General features: G+C 42.5%; 1 protein-coding gene across 2 annotated transcripts in view; it reads left to right on the top strand.

The window, feature by feature from the left end:
- HPGDS (hematopoietic prostaglandin D synthase) overlaps nt 1-17,417 on the top strand; it is a 31,144-nt gene extending 13,727 nt beyond the window's left edge. The window contains exons 3-6 of one of the 2 annotated variants that reach the window (XM_054202911.1): nt 9,797-9,889; nt 12,522-12,631; nt 15,940-16,038; nt 16,712-17,417. In XM_054202911.1, the coding sequence (XP_054058886.1) occupies nt 9,797-9,889; nt 12,522-12,631; nt 15,940-16,038; nt 16,712-16,876 (467 nt within the window). In that variant the 3' untranslated portion in view covers nt 16,877-17,417. The remainder of the gene's footprint in view (nt 1-9,796; nt 9,890-12,521; nt 12,632-15,939; nt 16,039-16,711) is intronic. The other variant, XM_054202910.1, reaches the window with a different exon arrangement.
- Nucleotides 17,418-18,550: the final 1,133 nt, after the last annotated feature.

Below are 18,550 nucleotides of genomic sequence, written 5' to 3'. Positions count from 1 at the left end.
AATTCTTGCGGGGGGCAAGTTAAATTTGGTCTTTCCCATAATGTTTGCAGTGACTTGAATGACAAATACTGAAGCATCACTGCTCTCCAAGTGGCAGCTGAAGCCACCTGTTGTGCTCAAATCTAGGAAACACTGGCTAACAACCCACAGAGAGGAGTCTAAAGGAAGCAGTGGAAACGCGATATTTTCAGTTAGCGATGACTGACTTCAGAAACTTTTTCTTTGCAAGAGCTTAAGCCTGTTGACCACGTGGTATAGCTTATTTCTCTCCCACTGCAATTCTCAGGGAAACAAGGTAGAAACTAAAAGTGAGATTGAGAATTCAGATGAACTGAGGAAAGCTCTGCGTAGGCCTTTTTTTTTACTTAACTATGCACATATTCACGTGTACACACACCCACATATGTCCTGAAACAAAGTACAGAGAATGTTAGAAAAGTATAATCCTATGTAGAGTTTTGCATGATGATTTTTAAGTAAGACAAATTAAAAAGACAAAGGCTAAGTAGTGACTTAGAGGCTACAGAGGCATTTATATCCTGGGACAAGATGTTCTAGCAGGAGATCCATCAGACAAGGTAAGGGCGTTACACCTCTCTTTGAATATTTATGATGTCCCCAGTGACCAAGCCAGGGTAAGGAACAATGCAGAAAAATCCTTCCTATGCTTTTCTTCAGTGCTCACATCATGAACTTCCCAGTGAAGCTTTATGTGTACGGTACTTGTTCATTACAGTGCACGCTCAGCTGCAATACCATTACCACCAAAACACTGGGAACAGAGACACCCTAGAAATCCTAAGCCATACATTTTGTAGCTGTATCTGCTGTATTAACAAATGTTGGACAAGCAATTTAACCTTTGCATGTCTTTATTTCTCTTTCTGTGATGTGAAAAGTTTGTTATCAGGTTTACCAAGAGTTAATTAAGATTTTTCCTTTTCTCTGCATAATGGCCTTTCATAGCAGCCTCTACTATGACTGATCCCTAGAGGAAATTCCAAAGCAGATAAGAAGCGTAGTGAAACGTGGGAGCTGCTGCTCTCAGATTTGTGAAATCATCTGTGCAAAATTTATGCTGGCCTAAGAGTTCTTTGGATTTCAGGCTTCTGTAGACACCCAGACAGTCAGTCAGTGGATGGGAACTGGAATGTATCGTGTTAATTGACCAGGAAAACGCACACCTACAAACAGTTGGATACGTGTCTGAAAGTGCTATTACATCTCATACCAGGGTGTTAAACTTCTGCTTCTGGAAGGTTCCCTGAATCCTACTTAGCTCAAGAACCTATGTAATGGTGGCATTTGCCACCTGTGGCATCCGAATTGCAGACAATATGCCAGTTAAGAGGTTCGTCAACTAAAACAAGAGTAAAGGTATCTTGTGTCTGTGTGCATAACAATGTAGTGCTGCTAAGGAAATTGCCTGGAGATCAACTAACTGATGACTACCTCCTCCTCCTTTGTGAAGCAATTACTCATGGTATTTCCAGACAAAGTAATCTCCCACAGGCAAATCATTCAGCGAAACTCTGAATAAAAGGTAGCAACAGGGCTTTGCAGTAAATATACTGTACGACAAGACCAAGAGCCAATCTGCCTTAAGGTACCTAAACACTGACTTTGCAGGCCATGACTAAGCCCAGGAAATGGACGCCTCCTAGCTGGGCACTAGGTGGTACAGGCATTATGTGGCTGAACACTACAACAATATTGGATACAGCAGAGATGCACCATTCACCATAAGGAAAACAAGCCACTTGCATTCTCTGTTATCCTGATTTTTCACAACGTGCCTCAGCTCCCTCCATGGAGGCAGGGACTGAAAAGGAAAAAGCACCTGTCCTCAGGAAAGCAGGTAACTGGATCCTCACCAAAAAAGTTCAATTACTGCTGCGTTCAACAGTAAATATGAAGTGAGGGGATACATCCAACCCATTGCACATACAAAGGCATAGTTCACTCTGCTGAGAGATCTTCTACACTATTGTTATTCATATTCCATATTCAGATCTTTCTTATGAAGCTCGGGATTTGGTTTTTTTCCATTTTGCCTGGACTGGGTCTACTTCAGAAAGAAAAGAAATAAAATAGCAGATTCCAGTCAGTCTCATCGCAGGGAAAACCAAAGGGTGGTTAAGTGTTTAGCAAGAATAAGGGGAATTACAGTTGCATTTGATGTAACAGCAGCTAATGTAATAACAATTTGGTACACTGCTTATTTTGCAACCCTTAAAAATCATTAAAATTTTGGTCCAATTAATTGAACTAATTACATAATTATATATTGAAGTGAGATTAAGAAATACCAGACAAATTACTATGCACATTTGCATACAACGGGTTTGCATTTACCCACTTGCCCGTGAAAGATCCAAAGCCAGTTTTGACTGCAGAGTCTGCAAGTAAAACATAATGTCTCCTTTTTTAAAAACTTCAAGTACAATGAAGTAAGATAAAGAAAAAATACTTAGGGAAGAAGTTTGGACAAGGAGAACGCTTCGTGTTTCTTGAGTTAATAAGGGAACATATCAAAGAATTCAAGTTTGTCTAAGTGCACGAGGAGTCAGGTTTCTGCACAGAGGATAGGTTTACTTCAGCAATTTTCACAGAATTATAGGAAGGTTTTGCAACATATGCCAACTTCCCAGCCAAATCATCATACCATATAAACCAGAAAATACTGTCATTATTCTGAAAAGACTTATTTCTCAGTTTTCCTGTAAAATCGATGAGAAAATTGAAAATGTGTGCATTAATATTAATGTGCAGAAAGTCCATTTAGAAAGCAGACTGGCAGCTGCTGCAAGTTTAATTTTGACCTAGACTGAAGAGTGCCATGGTTTTTGTTGTTCGTTTTGGCATTTTTCACGTGGTTCCCCCCAAGCAAGCTGTTGTCTTAATGGTCCAGGCAAATAAGTAACTCCTTACTCCAAGAAATACTGTCTCACTTAATTTCGTTTACACCTAAGTAGTGCTGGGTTTTTTGGGGGATGGGAGCATATTATAAGATAAAAACATATGTCATTTGCCTTTTACATTCTAAAATGAAAATTTCTATATCTCAACATTTTTTTTCCTTCTATAACCAATTGGATCATCTTTGCTAAACTTTCCAGTTGCTGATTTCAGGCAAGGATTGTAGTTTTAATATGAACAAGCTTAAGCAAGCTAGTATGTAAGTATTAGCGATGACTAGCTTTAGCACAGAATTTTAAAAACCAGCCAAGTATCAAGTAGTAGCTTTACATGACATTTACTCTTTATATAATCAATAATTGTTTAAATAAGTAAACTAACGCACATTTTATGGTTTCCTTTTGAATGGATTTTGACTTGACCATGCCACCATTTGAACCATAGTCAATTCGAGATCTACGCGCTAGTACATAATAGACTCATGCAAGGATAATGTATTAGCACATAACAGGCTCCTCACAAAAAGAGTCACTGCACTGACATAAGTCGTGATATCGCAGAAAACCCACTGTAACGGTACACAAGGCTACCACCCACTTGAGATCTCAGGCCAGCACACAGGAACAGCTTTTGTTCTGCAGCTCATTCAGGGAATTGGAAGCAACGGCAATTACGCAGGCTTTACAGTGGGTTTAAGAGGGGTGGAATGGTGCCTGTAAGGTCCTCAGGAAACTTGACAGACTAATTATTGCACTGAAAATACTTCCAATGTAATAAATAAATCTTGAGAGCTACTCAACAGCAGACAACTGTTCCTCAAGGGAGCGCTCGGCCTGTTTCCTGAGTGCCTTGCTGCTACGTAGCTCTAGCTAAGATGTGTAAATAGCTATCTTTGGGTAAAAAGTAGCATTTAGCAATCACTCCCAAGGAGAATCCGAGTTGTAATAGCTACAGCACTAAATCTGGGCTGAGGTTAGATCAGAGCACCACCCTGGTCATCCCTCTGTAGGATACCGATTCTGGATGCCTCCAGCTCCAGGCCAGCCACTGCCCAGGGGTCTTGCTCCTCTGCCAGCCTTACAAAAAATAAATCTGTCATACAGTTCTTATTGGAAGATGCAAAGTGTCTCATATATTTGTTTCTCATGATCCAATTTAAATATTAATGGAAAGGAAAAGCAAGACAGAGAAGAATTTATTTTGACAGAGATAGATATTGTAGTAAGAAGCATGGCTGTGACATTTATTTTCCCCCATCTTTGACCAATCCAGCTGCCTTACATGACATCAATCTAAGCTGCTTGATTGCAAAACTGCTGATGATTCAGGTTTTGAGGAACATGCAAACACTTAAACACAGGCTGCTTACCATCAAGGCTATGGATGATTTCAATACAGTCAGGAGGAAACGTGGGGAGGAGCAGCTCAGCTTGGGGGAACTAGGGGAACCTGAACTCACGTCTGGGAGCAAAGCTGAGGTGAGTCAGGACAAGTGTGGGGGGAAAGAAGAGAGATGATGAGGAGGAGAAGAACGAAGAAGAAAAGATGAGCATAAAAGGAAGAAAGAACTAAGGGAAGGAGGAAATTAAAAACTGTATCTGCATAGGGCCTCCTCACTGCCTGGGGAAGAACAGTGGCGAGAAGCATAGCACAGCTGTAACCTCTGGTTTCTCCACAGCAGCAGCCAACCATCCTAGCTGCCAGGCTTGGACAAAACCGTGTTCAGCCCTGTGCTGTGTTTCCCCTCCCTGTCCTTGACAGAAAAACAGGCCCACATGAGCACCATCCACTGGGTCGTGCCCAGGAGGATGAACGAGGAGCTCATGGTCAAAGGGAGGGCCTGAACCCTAGTGGGAGCCTATAGGCATGCCAGGGTGGGAATAGTTATCACAGCCCTTAGGATCTTCAGGGGATGGAGAAAATTTAAACAGATGTCCTTGCTTTTAACACACATCAGGCCTCATCTCCCCTACTTAGTATCCAGCAGAGACTATATAAACATCACAGTTCTAGTCTCAAAAGCCAAAGAAAACTAAAGTATGTATAAAAAGGAATTCATCCAACTCCTAAACACTGCACAGATACTTCAGTGAATCCTTCCTACAATGAGAAGAGACTACAGACCAGTCTGATGGCTTACACTCACCCTCTGTCAAGGTTTTCTTCATGGGCAGTGTAAAGTCTGTGCAGATTTCTTTCCAGCACGCAGTGCTAAAAGCAATGAGTAACCAAGATAATAGTAAAAACAAGAATTTGCTCATGAAAGTTCAATTTAAAGACGAATACAGGTTTAGATATCTAAAACAGCATACTTTTAAAAAACCCTGTTCCTCTTTTTGGCAAGTTTTCAATCTAAATCTGAAAATCAACACAAGTGTTCATAGCGCCTTCTACTTCAGATGAGCAACAAAGCAAGCAGAAACTAAAAGAGAAAGGTCATATATTTTGTGCATGCCTGGGAAATGACGCTGTTAGCATGATGACGGCAACAGATTTTTCTAGTTTTCTTCTTAAAATGTATTTGCTCAAGTGTGAGTCAAAAACTTTGCAAGACAACATTGTTTTGAAAAACATGGAAAGGACATCCATATGGATACACAAGGGCATAAACTGACGCAAGCATGAAGCAGCCCCCTAACCGATCCAAGGTTAAAGAAAAACTTAGCAAAGTGACACGCGCATCCTTCCAGTCTGCGCTACTTTGGCTTAACTGTTCAGTCACAATTGCTCTCCAATGCACGTTCTTTCATGAACTGCCCCCACAACCGTCGTTCTACCCAAGTGAAATCCCTCTCACACTCCAGCTTCATGTGCCACCTCTTTCACTTTCATCTAACGTAGGAAGCTGGCAGGAACCGACCTAGTTGCTTCGTTCATCTAGAGTCACATGAACCATGCCTTTCACCAAAAACGTGTAAAACTTAGAAGTTTTAATACAATTCTTATACACATGGCACATTTGGACATCCCCAGAGGTTCCTTGAATGCGTGCTGGCAATGAGCAGAGCTCAGCCCATATCCATGAGTTCAAGGGTAACTGCTTAAGTTCATGTATAGACAGATGGTTTTCTGCTGTGGTTTGGAGCCCCTGAGTAGATGGCCTGGCTGTGGGTTTTGCTGCGCTTCGGAAAAATGGGCTATGGGCAAAGTGTCCAGAGGCCACATCAAGGTCATTTGTGAAACCCTGACCTTGCCTCCAAGCAATCAACCTTCACATTCTCTTCACATCCTTCCATAGGATGAACTGCGTGACACAAATCCACCACCCCACTTTTCCCCTTGGAAAAGGTAGTTTTCACAGGGAGTACATTCCTGCCCACAACAGCCAAACATATATATACAATCAATCTCCCGGTTTTGCTATGAATTTGTCAATATAGGAAATTGCTCTTTTAAGTTACAGGAGCAAAATGATACTTGACTGCAGGTTGCTAAAAACTTTGATCTCATTATATGAATTTTGGATAAAATGATTCAAAGGCAAATATTTTTTTTTTTCTAAACTTTTCCAGACTGAAAATGCAACTTTGTAAGCCATTATACCCTCTCTTCCAATACAGAGGAGATGATGTACTGTAAATATTTTCTGCGCCTTGACTGTTCTTTGCCATTTTCTTCAGCTGTAAAGCAGCCTGGATTTCTGCCATACTTTCTGGTGTGCAAGAATAGTATCCCTGCACCCAAGAAGAAACGAGAGATTTTTACAATGATCTGGACAGCACAAGTGTGCTTTCAATCAGACTTCTCAGAATTGCACTCATTTACAGCTCATTAACTCAATACTTGACAAAAGTCAGTGTATAATTATATACATACGATCTATCAGCAAGAAAAAAAGTAATTATATTTATATTCAAATCACATTTTTTTTCCTTCTTTATAAGAAAAAAAATCAAATGGCATTTTGAAAGCTCAAAAAAGGAAGGAACATCTCCCATTTACCATCTGTTATGCTTTAAATAGTCCATTGTTTAGCAATGACAGCAATAGATATGCTGCCTTCTAGCAAAAAAAAACCAACCCAAGCCTCATTATAAATCAAAGCATAATTTCTTTTGGACATTTAAGGCTTGTGGGACAACAAGCAATGAAGTCTGTTCTAATTTATTAATTGTATACTTACATTATGAATCATGCAAGCGTATGAATACTTCTATTGCCCACAAACCAGAGTTGTATTTGTATGTGTTTAAATGTAAACTCAGCTTCTTTTCCAAGAAAGAATAACCAGATCTTAATAAAAATAGCTCAGCACTGAGGAGGAAGCACTTCGTAGGCATTACTCCTGTTTTCAAGGAATGAATAGCAATTCCCTTGAATTCTTTGGACTGCTAGGGAAAAAAAAAAGTTAATCAAGAAATGGCCAGATTCCCGAGAAACAGAACACGAGAGATTACCACCATTCTGCCAAACAGCTGCCTTTCACATCTTAATCCATGTTCCTCAACCATCAGAAAGATGCCTCCCTCCTTTTGCTGTAATCAAGGGTTTCTTAAAAAAATTAATGTATCTATACAAAAGAATCATCTTTCATTTTCCTTGTAGTGACCAACAAAGTGAAACGTCAGTCAAAGCTGTGGCTTTTAGACTTGCCTCCCACGTGTAAACACAGCAGAAAATGGTCTGCCCGGTTCCTAGATGAAGCAACTGTAGTTTCCCAACCTGAGCAGCGATCATCATCGTGTTTTGACAGTTATTGCTACAGAGGCTGGTTAGTCATGTACCCTGGCCAGAACTGCATCAGCCCTGTGGGACTCTGATGGGGGCCTCCGAAGACGGCCGGTTAACTCCTTCAGGGGCAGCGGTTATTGCTCCTGAGCTGGCTGTACTTTTACTGTTACCTGTCGTCAGGCGTTGGGGTACAGCCTCGTGTGCTTGGCGGGGATCTGAACAGGGCTGTAAGGCTGAGCACACCGGCCCAGCCAGCAGTCGCACACACTCTCATCCCCTCTCCTCACGCTTGCTCCAAAGATGCGCTGGTATCCTGCCTAAGCAAATGTTATTTCACAGGTCTGTGGCTTTGGAGGCAGTGATGCTCACGGTATTCCACACCGTTAATCCCACAGCGCGGAACCAAGGCTCTTCTCAATTTCACAACCAGAGAGCTTTTCAGTTTAGCATTCAGGGATGCGTCTTTTCCTCTCTGGATTCTCAATGAAGCAATACGTGGAGTTGCCAAGACCTTGCTGCTCTCTGGATAACAAACATATGGAGTCTTCTGTACAACAAGTCTATTAGCGTTTCAATAACAACTAGCAGTGCATGCGTTCTCCCTGGGGTACAGCAGTTAATGCTCTTTGAGCTCCTTTGCTTCTGCTAGTCATCAGCATCAAAATTTATACTGGCCTCCTAGTGTGCTAAACACAGGGGAAAAAAAAAAAAAAAAAAAGGAGTATCATTAGTACTGTGTTCAGATGCAGGGAAAAAAAAAATACACAGAGGAGTCCTGGATGTCTTCTGCAGCTGCCAAATTCATTTTGCAGATACAGATTTGACATCAAAAAATCTTGTACCTAATGCGATTCGCATACTGCGTGCTAAACCACAGAGCCACGTGGCAGTGTTCACCAACTACTGTATCATTGAAGAAGTTATCTTCATAAACAGGTCACAAATTCATCAAATTTCATTATTGCTCTCTTTTCATTAAGAGCTAAAAAACATTACAGAATAGAAGTGGTATTCTAGAAGTCCCACATAGGCAGTTCTCATGGGTCTGAAAGCACCTTGCACGTTTCCAATAGCCAACACTCTCACTTTTCCACTACTGCCTTTTACATCACAAGACAGTCTTCAGATGGGCATATATATCTTATGTACGTAAAGTGTAATCCACATGAAAATCGGGTAAAAAGCCTTTGGCTATGATCAGCACCTGCGACCATGTATTTGGAGTTTATGAAATCGCGTCCTTTGAAACACAGATATTTAAAGTTCCGCCAGTGAACAGCGCCGTATTGCCACGAGTGGATTCTCACCACCCTCAACACAAGTTTTTCCCAGCATAAGCTTTGCTCTGAGGTTCCAGCCCCACTTGATATCATGCCAGCAGCTGCTCCGAAATGTAGCAAAACAGCAGCACAAGTTTTCACACACATTATACTACTAGATTAATGACTGAAAAATAAGTTTGATTTCTTACCTCAAACACTCTTACAGATAGCCATGACACCTGCTTAGTTTGTCTTCCCCTATACTTAAAGTCTGGAGGCATCTTCCCTGTGACAGACTGAATTGTTATTTGAATGCAAGCCAAGTCAAGTAAATTTGAGTAACTTCTTTGCACTTGCGGTTCAGCGTGAAATTTGTATTTCACTCTTGGTGATGACTGTCAAGGGAAACGTCACAATACAAGTTCTGAATTTAAAACAAGTGTAAGTGAAAAAGCACCTGTGTCGTCTTTACCCCATCTCTTATTTCATACCCCAGCTGGATCCCGCATTACAAAAATCTTTGGTAGTACTTTGCCTAACCTTGGCCGTCCCTCTCCTGTGGAGGAGAAAGCAGAAAAGAAAAGGGAAAAAAAAAAGAAAAAAAAAAGATTCTATTGAAAAGTTTCCCTGCATAAAGAATTCATGACATGTAGGAGTACATTCAGCCTTTAGAGCGCAAGGCTAGAAAACAGGAAATGCAATACCTGGTTTCTACGCGATAGTTGCCTTATTGTAGTGCGATCTGGTTATATCCTTAACCTTAATTATTGTATTTTTCTCGATCCATGCATTTCCCTACAGAAATACCGTGAAACTGTTAAGTGCTGTAACAATGCATACCCTCTGAGCAGTAACAGCACAACTATTACAGACTCCTACTGTTAAGGGCTGTGATTTAACTTTTTCATTGTTTTTTCCTTTTTTTTTTTTTCCCCTCTTCCAAGCTATCCCGTTCCACAAGATTCCCATTCTGGAAGTAGATGGAGTTATCATTCACCAGAGCCTGGCAATAGCAAGATACCTCGCCAGAGAATCAGGTACCACATATTTGACTATTTTCTTGCTGTGTTCTACACCCACCTTTAATGCTCAGGAAAAATACATCCAACCGCAGCAAAACCAGACGGAAACCAACAGCTTGGCGAGCCCAACCAAGCAGAAGTCAACACCAGCATGGCAATACTGGTACTAGGGTTTTTCCCAGGCAGAAGCAGCTAATAGTTATCGGCCTCTCCTTGCATCTGCAGTTTGTCTGCCAGTGCCAAGTGCCGACCACAGAACCGCAGCATACCATATAGGATGCTATTAGAGGTGCCACTCAAAGAGCGGTGGTTTAAAAAGCATCGAAGAGTGCTGTGCGGTGGCATGCCCGTGTTCAGCAGCCCTTCCTTACCATAATTTGTTGCCAGTTTTGCTTTCTGGGTTGGGGCTGCTGTGTCAATCCTGACGAGATCTCAGGCTACATCCCCTGCAGTTCCAAGATCAGGAAGAAGCAACAGAGCAAGACCCATCTGCTAGGAAGCTGTATGACAGGATTTAGAGTCATTCAAACCTCATGCAGAAAGTAAAATACCAGACCAAAAAAAAGGTCAAAAGTAACAAACTAACTGTAGTGTGAAATGCTATGATGTTCAGAGCTGAAGTCAAGTGGCTGAGCTCCATATTTGCACTCTAAGTGTGTACACCTAAAAGAATCCCCCCTTATGTCTGATTGCCTTTCCCTTCTGCATACAATACCTGGGGTTTGGGCTGACTTCTCCAGCCAATAACCTTTATATTCACCTGTCACTGCACGGCAAAAAGTGTGTACCTGTGGCTTCCCTAAGGCTCTCAGGGCAGTTTTCCGGGGAGCTAAACTTCGAGCTGTCAGGTTAACCAGAGATGACCAGGAGAAGCAGGTTTTGGAAGCATTAGAGATTATCACAGTCAGCAGGCAGAGTGCTCTGAAGAAGATTTAGACAACAATTCTGAGCTGGCAGAGAGATTAGATCAGATGGTGACATCACTTGTATCTTTAAATACTTACATGCTGTGGAAGTACTCAACCGGGTAGATAAAGTGATATGAGACTTAGTAATGCAAGTAATCAAAGAGAGTAGTCAGGGTTTGCTTTAGGTCAGCAAGCTGTCATTCAAAGCCATCTGCAAAACTGGTCTGGTCGTGTTTGTGGTGTGCTGAGCATCAGCAAATTAAAGAGGGGGGCTGGGAAGCGAGTACTATCCCACTTTTTTTTTTTTTTTTTTAACATTCTGAGCAAAGAGATGTAACCTGCCTTTCAAAATATTTCACATTTTCCAATTGAGGAAACAGGCAGAAGTGCAGAGTGTTATTCTTCAAGGCAGTAGCACAACATATTTTCACGCATGTCTGCAATATTACGTTCCTGGCCATTTCCTCCATCCTTGATAAAATCTACTACTTGCAAGAGAAGAGAATGACGAGAGCATCCACCTGGTAATGAGGAACGATGAGAAAGCCTGCCTTCCACCCACACTGTCTCCCTCCCCGTCTCCTGTCGGGAGACTGGGATGGAGCTGTGCTCCTTTTATGGCCTGAAGTTATGACTTAGGCATTCCCTCAACAACTTGTCCATTGTCTCGCAACAGCCACAAAGGCTAGGGTTCTGGAGCAAACTCAGACCATGCAGCTCTCTTTTTGGTGTTAAGTCCCACTCTCAGCTACAGCAGCAAAAAAAGCTTGCATGGAATGGGAAAAAAATATTTTCAAATTCATAGTGAAAACTTGCTACTTCTGCTGTTAAGTCTGCATATGTTTCACGAAGCCTTCAAAATTGAGGAATGGCATTTTTAGATGACGGTCACTAAGAACTCTTTACTGAAGGCTCACAGAACTTGATGCCCAAAGGAAAGGCCCATCCCTTGTCTTAAAAAGCAGAAAGTTTCAGTAAGGGAGATGACTTGGCAGATGACAGGCAATATGGCTTATAGGAACCATGGAGCTTCCAGGTGAGGCTTAAAGGACCGAGAGAGGAAGAAAAGGGTGACCTGAACCTGCACGGAGGTGAAAGCATGAATGCAGGTCTGTGGAGCAAGAGTGAGGGAAAGAAATAGTAGCATTAAGAAGACTGCAGGCAAGCCAAAGGACAACAGGTGAGGAAAGCAGATTCATAAACTAGGCAAAGTTCAACTAAGGTGCCTCATTACCATAAAGTAATCAAAAGAAAGCAGGATGTCACAAGAAGGTTCAAAATGGGTCTGAACAGGCAGGATAGAGGGAAAGAGAAGCAGACTCACAGAGCACTTTTGGAGGTTGTGTTGAGAGGTGGAAAGACCATGAGACGGACAAGGACATTGAAAGCTAAGATAGCTAGGGAAAGATTAACAGAAAGGAATTAGACCTGACCCTCGCTGAATGTCCCAGCATGGTGGAAAGCAGAGAGAAGGATAAACAAGCAGTAGTTAGGCCATGGGCTCGGGTGATGGAAAGAACAACTCACTACCTCAGATGGCTATATGAGGCTGGATGGGGGAAAAAACCAAAGGTAGATGAGATTGCACCTGGATGCAAGGAGTCGAAGGCATGTTGTTAGCATCAAAAATGCATGTATGTTTATAGAAACTTTCACAAAGAACAGAGTTTACCTTTGCAGTATCAAAAATTCCTTCCAATACTGTCTCTAACCTCCCTTCATATGCTTGCTTCCCACAGGTCTGGCAGGTCAGACACCCGTGGAACAAGCGCTAGCTGATGCCATTGTAGACACCATAGATGATTTCATGACCCTGTTTCCTTGGGCAGAGAAAAACCAGGACGTGAGAGTAAGACAATCACTAATATAAACAAAGGTAGCACGTAAGCCATGATTCTGTACCTGAGCGTCTCCTCTGGAGAAACTGCCATGTGCCAACCCCTGGGTCCATCACCTCACCACAGCAAAGCTGAGCTGGAGGAGCTCTGTGCTTCTTCCAGGCTAACCCAGCCAAGGCCACCTGCTCCCTCCCACCTCCTCCTTCACCAGATTTTTTTTTCACCCTTGATGGAAGCAATGATGAGGCCATCATGAGCAATACCTCACTAGTTAACCTTGAATCAAGGATGGCATATGTGCACACATCAAACTGCTCTTCAAGGGGGAAAGGCAGGAGAACACCTCCATGGCAGTGGGCACTGTGCCATACCTGAATCTTGTTGCAAACAGAACAAGGGCAAATCTTTCTTTCTTTGCTAACTGAATAGTATTAACAGGTCCATCTTTTGCCCTTCTGCATCTTGATTTCTACTTGGCTTTTTAGAAGTATCAATCTTCAATAACATCAGCTGCCAGGGACAAATGCTTTTCAATTTCTGGGGCGGTGTATGACAGCAGGCACTGCTGAAGAGTGGAGGTAGCACATCCCTCACTGTCACTGCAGCCATCGGCTGTGCTCTCCAGACCCCTGCGGCCCCACCTTGGTCCTCTGCGGTGCTTCTGCAAATACTGACACCAGGCTAACATGCTGCCATGGCTACTTTAACACACAGTCATGGGCAAGTCCTACAGCATTTGGGTTTGGGGGTTTTTTTTTTTGGTCATTAGTCCAGTCCCTCTCACCAGAGCCCGAAATGCAAGTGTGCATGCAGATCAGCTGCTGGGGGAAGAGGGTGATGGATGAGTTAACTCCAGTGTTACCATGGCTCCACACAGCTCTGACCCGAGCAGATGACCTGACCCTTGTTAGGAAAGTGATAGTATAACAACAGGTTTCACCATTAACTACCAGTGCAGCCACCTTCCATTTATTCAAAGGTAACGTTCCAGATAGACCAGGATATCTCATTACAGAAACTACAGAGTAAAAAATGTTGACCAAGACCAGTAATAAATAATGAAACAATATGAAAGTGCTCTGAAATCTTACAGGGGGAAATCTGAAAGTGTATTTGGAGGTTTGAGTATTAAAAAATGTGAATTACTTAATCGCTTACTGATTTCCTGAAGTTTCCTCATTTGGGGAGGGCAGGTTGACTCATGATTTTTAATCGTTTAGGAACAGCCGCACTATTGCTAATGTGTTCGTGCAGAAGCAGCACCGTAGTACTGCTGTTCCTTCACAGGGAAACTCCCATGATAACGCCTGCGTGTGTCCCAGCTCGTACTCAAGCACTTCTCCAAAGTAAGGACCCAGATCGTGTCACCAGTGATTAATTTAAAAGGGAAAAGAGTTCACAGGCAGCCCTTATATGCCTGCATGCACGTATGCTTGCAAGGGAGTGTTTTGGGGCCGAGGAAGATGGAGAAACTCACTTTCTGGGAGTCTCAAACATTTTTTTCATTACTAGCTGTTCTCCCTCTCTCCTCCTGGGTCCACTGCCACCACCTTGTGGTAGAAGTGTCGCCTCACGGTTCCACAGGGCCAGATTTAACTCATTTACACATAGCAAAGCCGAAAAGTCAGAAAACTTCCCCAGGCCTGACAAGCGATTAGAGGAACACACAAACCTCGGAGAAAAATGAAAGGATGTTCGATGCTTTATACCCAGCAGCAAACAGAAAACCAAGCAAAGGTAAAGGGAGCAGAGATGGAAGCTCCCTCTGTGCCAGGCTCTCCCTTCACCCTACATCCCTCCCCCTCCCTGGGAGAGCTCCAGGCTCCAGGGTTGAGACAAGTAGGTTGTGCTACTCCAGAGGGTGATCCCGGTCACTGTCCCCACCAGTTTCATGGGTTGACTGCATACTTCTGTAGTTAGGGGGGTCCTTACCATCACGATCACGCAATAGTTTGGGTGGTTTTGGTTTGGGGTTCCCCCCCACCTCCAAGGAGGGCAGGGGAACTTACCTAAAAAAAGGAAATGTTACAGCACAGGCTATACACATGAAGTTTCTGGACTGCAAACTTCTGGCTGTTGCTTGCTGTCACAACATTCGGTTACTAAGACAGACAGTAGAAAATGATGTCAAATCTTCAAAAACATCTGTAGAAATACTGATTTTTATTTCAGTCTGCATTTTTGGGGGGACCTTTTAGGCTGCTCCCTCTTCTAAGTTTTTTTTTTTTTATTAACCTGAATTTAAAAGGTGTTGAAATAATTCTATTCCTGTATAGCAGCACCTATTTAACCACGCCTTAGTGCGTTCCTCCAAAATTAGGCCAAACACATTGACTGCACAAACTTGTGCCACACGGGTCAGACCAGATGATCACAGCAGTTCACAATCGCAATTGCTTCCATACAGGTGAGAAGAGAAAACCAGAAACAGTTTCCCTCTCCAAAGGAAACAGCTAACTCTCCAAAAGCAGCCTTAAAACTTTCTGCTATGGGGAACAGCTAGCAGAGAACCAGCACCACCACACACCACCTCATCCTTCATCCATTAACAGACAAATACTAAGGCCCACATCCTCCAGCACAGACTTCAGCTTTCAAAAACATATTTTAAGCACCTCAGCTCAAATCACATTGCTGCAGAGATAAAAAAAGAACACAACCTGCTAAGAGAAAAGACCAAAGATAAACCCATCAACAGTTCAAAACCCAGGTTCCACATCTCACACAAGAAGGGCTGGTAAGGAAAAATAACTGGCCTGCATCTGACTGACAGCAAGACAGACAGAGCTTAAGGGATTCTAGAAATTTGAAAGAATATACACTAGAAAGCATAATATCCTAAAGTGTCCCCCCAAAATGGCCGTGAGGTACTGGGAATATATTTTATAAATGGATTTTTCCCAAAACTATGGTAAGGCTCCTGTCTCGCCACGGCTGGGTGACTTACTGCAAGGCTCACTGAGCCACGAATGCTCCCTGTTTTGGGCATCTAACACGTTTCGTGGGTAATTACCTCAGTTTTCCGAAATTCTATAGTGCCCCTTTACATGTATCCAAATGACAGTTACCTCTGCATTTCTTTACGTAGCTTAAATAATTGCTGTTTTCGGTATTAATCCTGACTTGGATGTTAACACACTCCTTCTTCCCAAGAGAACGGAGTAGCCTAAAGTTTGCGTCAGACCAAATGATTTCACTGTCACCTTTTTCAGATCTCAGCTTTCTTTCTCACAAGTAAGAAACCCCCCAGAAAATTCAGTTTTGCTGACTGTTGTGCTTACGCATTGGTGTGCATCTTTGTGTTTTGTTCTTCCCCCAGAAACAAGCGTTTGATGACATCCTCACCAACAAAGCACCTGAGTTACTGAAAGATTTGGATACTTTCTTGGGGGATAACAAGTGGCTGGTAGGGAAGTCTGTAAGTACAATTTTTGTTTCTCCCATTCCAATCAGGTTGCCAGTAAAATAAATTCATTGACTATTGTTGAGTTTCTGTATTTCATGCCAGGCCATGAAACAACTTTCCCCACTCTTCTAATTCTTTGTTTTTACCAATACACTGTTGATTGCTCGCTTGTAAAGTGAAAACTGTTTTCCATTCCGTTAGAAAAATGAGGCAAACCAGGACTAGGATCTGCATTTGCTAAACCAGTTTAGAAGTATGTTGACACGAAACATTATAAATGCCTTTGTACTAGTCAAAAGAGAGAGTTGTTTAGAACTCAGCTTATAATCACTGCTCAATTTATAAGACAATACGGAAAAAACTCTAAGAAAATGTAATCCCCTTTTTTACCCAAACTATTTGGAAACTAATTAAAACACTTTTCTGCAGCACAGTTTCAGCAGGAAAGATTACTATTATAATGCAAGTAATATTTGTAGCAAGGGCTTTATCTAACCAATTTTCACTCAAGTCAAGCCTTGCATTGCAATTTAATTACTACTTCTGTAATTATAGGCTTTAAAAAAAAAACAACACAAAACGGATTAATCCATGTTACATTCCTACAGTTTGCTGGGAATATTAGTAGTCCCAGCATCTGAGATTACCATCTAAAATTTACTGCTTCCTCTCCCATTTCCACCAGGTAACATGGGCTGATTTCTACTGGGATGTGTGCAGTACGACACTTCTGTCCTGTAAACCTGACCTGGCAGACAACTACCCCAGGCTTTTGGCTCTCAGAGACAGAGTGGAAGCGCTTCCAGCTATTGCAGCCTGGATCCAGAAGAGACCAAAGACGATAATGTAGATCAGCTGTTCAGACTGGAAAAAAAAAAAAAAGCATGTTTAGTTTTCAACATAAGCGCCCTAAGTTATTACTTTTACAATCATTTAAATTAATTTCAGATGGGTATGCTATACCAAATCAAAATCTACCACTTGTATCCATGTATAGGAGAGAATTTAAAAAGCTGATTTAGTAGAGTAGAACCTAAGGGAGAGATGTGGTTTCAACTACATTCCCCCCCTGCTACTAATAAAGTGCTTGATCAACTCAATTAATGTTCTGTGGGGTCTCAAAGGGAGACGAATAAACCTTCCCGGAGAGACGCAATCTCAGCCATACTTTGTCTATTGTAGACTTTCAATCCGGGGGAAAGCAGGCTAATTAACAGAGAGCATAAATGTGTGGGAAGACTAAGGACACAAAGCAAAAGAGAAAGAACAGAAAAAAACCAAAACCCCACAACCATTTAGTCCACAGACTTCAAGCTCCTCAAGCACCTTCTCCTTGAGCAGCCCACACCAGCACCAGTTCCCCACAAGCACACCAGCTTTAAAAACATTCAGCAGCTCGTTATCTTACTTCCAGTAAGTAGGAGACACAAACTGGGGGGCGGTGGTAGCAGGGGTGGAAACCAGGTTTAGAACAAATGAACAAACAAACAGTTTGTTCTTCTGGCACTGGGGATAGCAGGTAGGTGGACGTTCCATCAACTTGGGACAGCTGTAGATGCAAGCAGTTTACACAAACTCAAGGGGAGACAAGTGCTTGCAAGAGGACTCCACTGTCTGGTGTAAGCAGATAAATCACAACAAACCTGGGTAATCCCCTGGGCTGAATTTGACCACTGTTGGGAAAGTATTTCCCTTGCCACTTGCTTTTCCCTCCCACCGTAAGTCTTATTTCATTCAATCATACAAGTGACACCAACCAGCCACTAACGGTTCAGAGATAAACCAGAACTGAAAGCAAGGCCCAATCTTTTGCTTATTCCAATATGGTATCTCCACCTGCTTTGCAATTCTTTGCACGCTTTTTTCTAGCTCTACAGATTTTTTCCTTCTTCAGCTTCCACTCCCCCCCCTTCTTCAGCAACAAGCTACAGATAGGTTGTGTTTCTCCCAACCCCCCGTACATCTTTCCCAACCAGAGACACAGAATCACAGAATGGCTGAGGTTCAAGGGACCTCTGAAGGTCATCTGGTCCAAATCTGCTGCTCAAGCAGGGCCACCTAGAGCCAGCTGCCCAGGACCGTGTCCAGACAGCTTTTGAATTATCCTCAAGGATGGTGACTCTACAATCTCTTAAGACCCCCAATTAAAGCATGCAGAAACAGTCACAATAAACAACCAACCAGCCAGACATAGGAGCTTCGGAGCACTTAAAGACAGATATTGACCACAGGGGTGGAGGGGTGTGATTGTTTAAGGAGTAACCAACTGCTCAGCCAGACTACATTAACTGATTACATAGCAAAACACCACTCAAACCACCCTATAGGGCAGGCATTTTATTTCATTTCACATCTGAAGCAAACAGGTGAGAATACGCAAATACAATGGGATAAGAGTTGGGCTAGGATCACGCTCAGTTGAAACAGATAACCTAATCAACTGCAGCATTTAAACACCTGTGGTTGTCTGTTAAGTCCCACCATTTAGTCCAACAAAACAGGGGGAATTAAAAAAAACCACAGA

This window comes from Rissa tridactyla, chromosome 5 (assembly GCF_028500815.1).
Source record: "Rissa tridactyla isolate bRisTri1 chromosome 5, bRisTri1.patW.cur.20221130, whole genome shotgun sequence".
Classification (NCBI taxonomy): Eukaryota; Metazoa; Chordata; class Aves; order Charadriiformes; family Laridae; genus Rissa; species Rissa tridactyla.
This window is presented reverse-complemented; position numbering and strand designations above follow the sequence as displayed.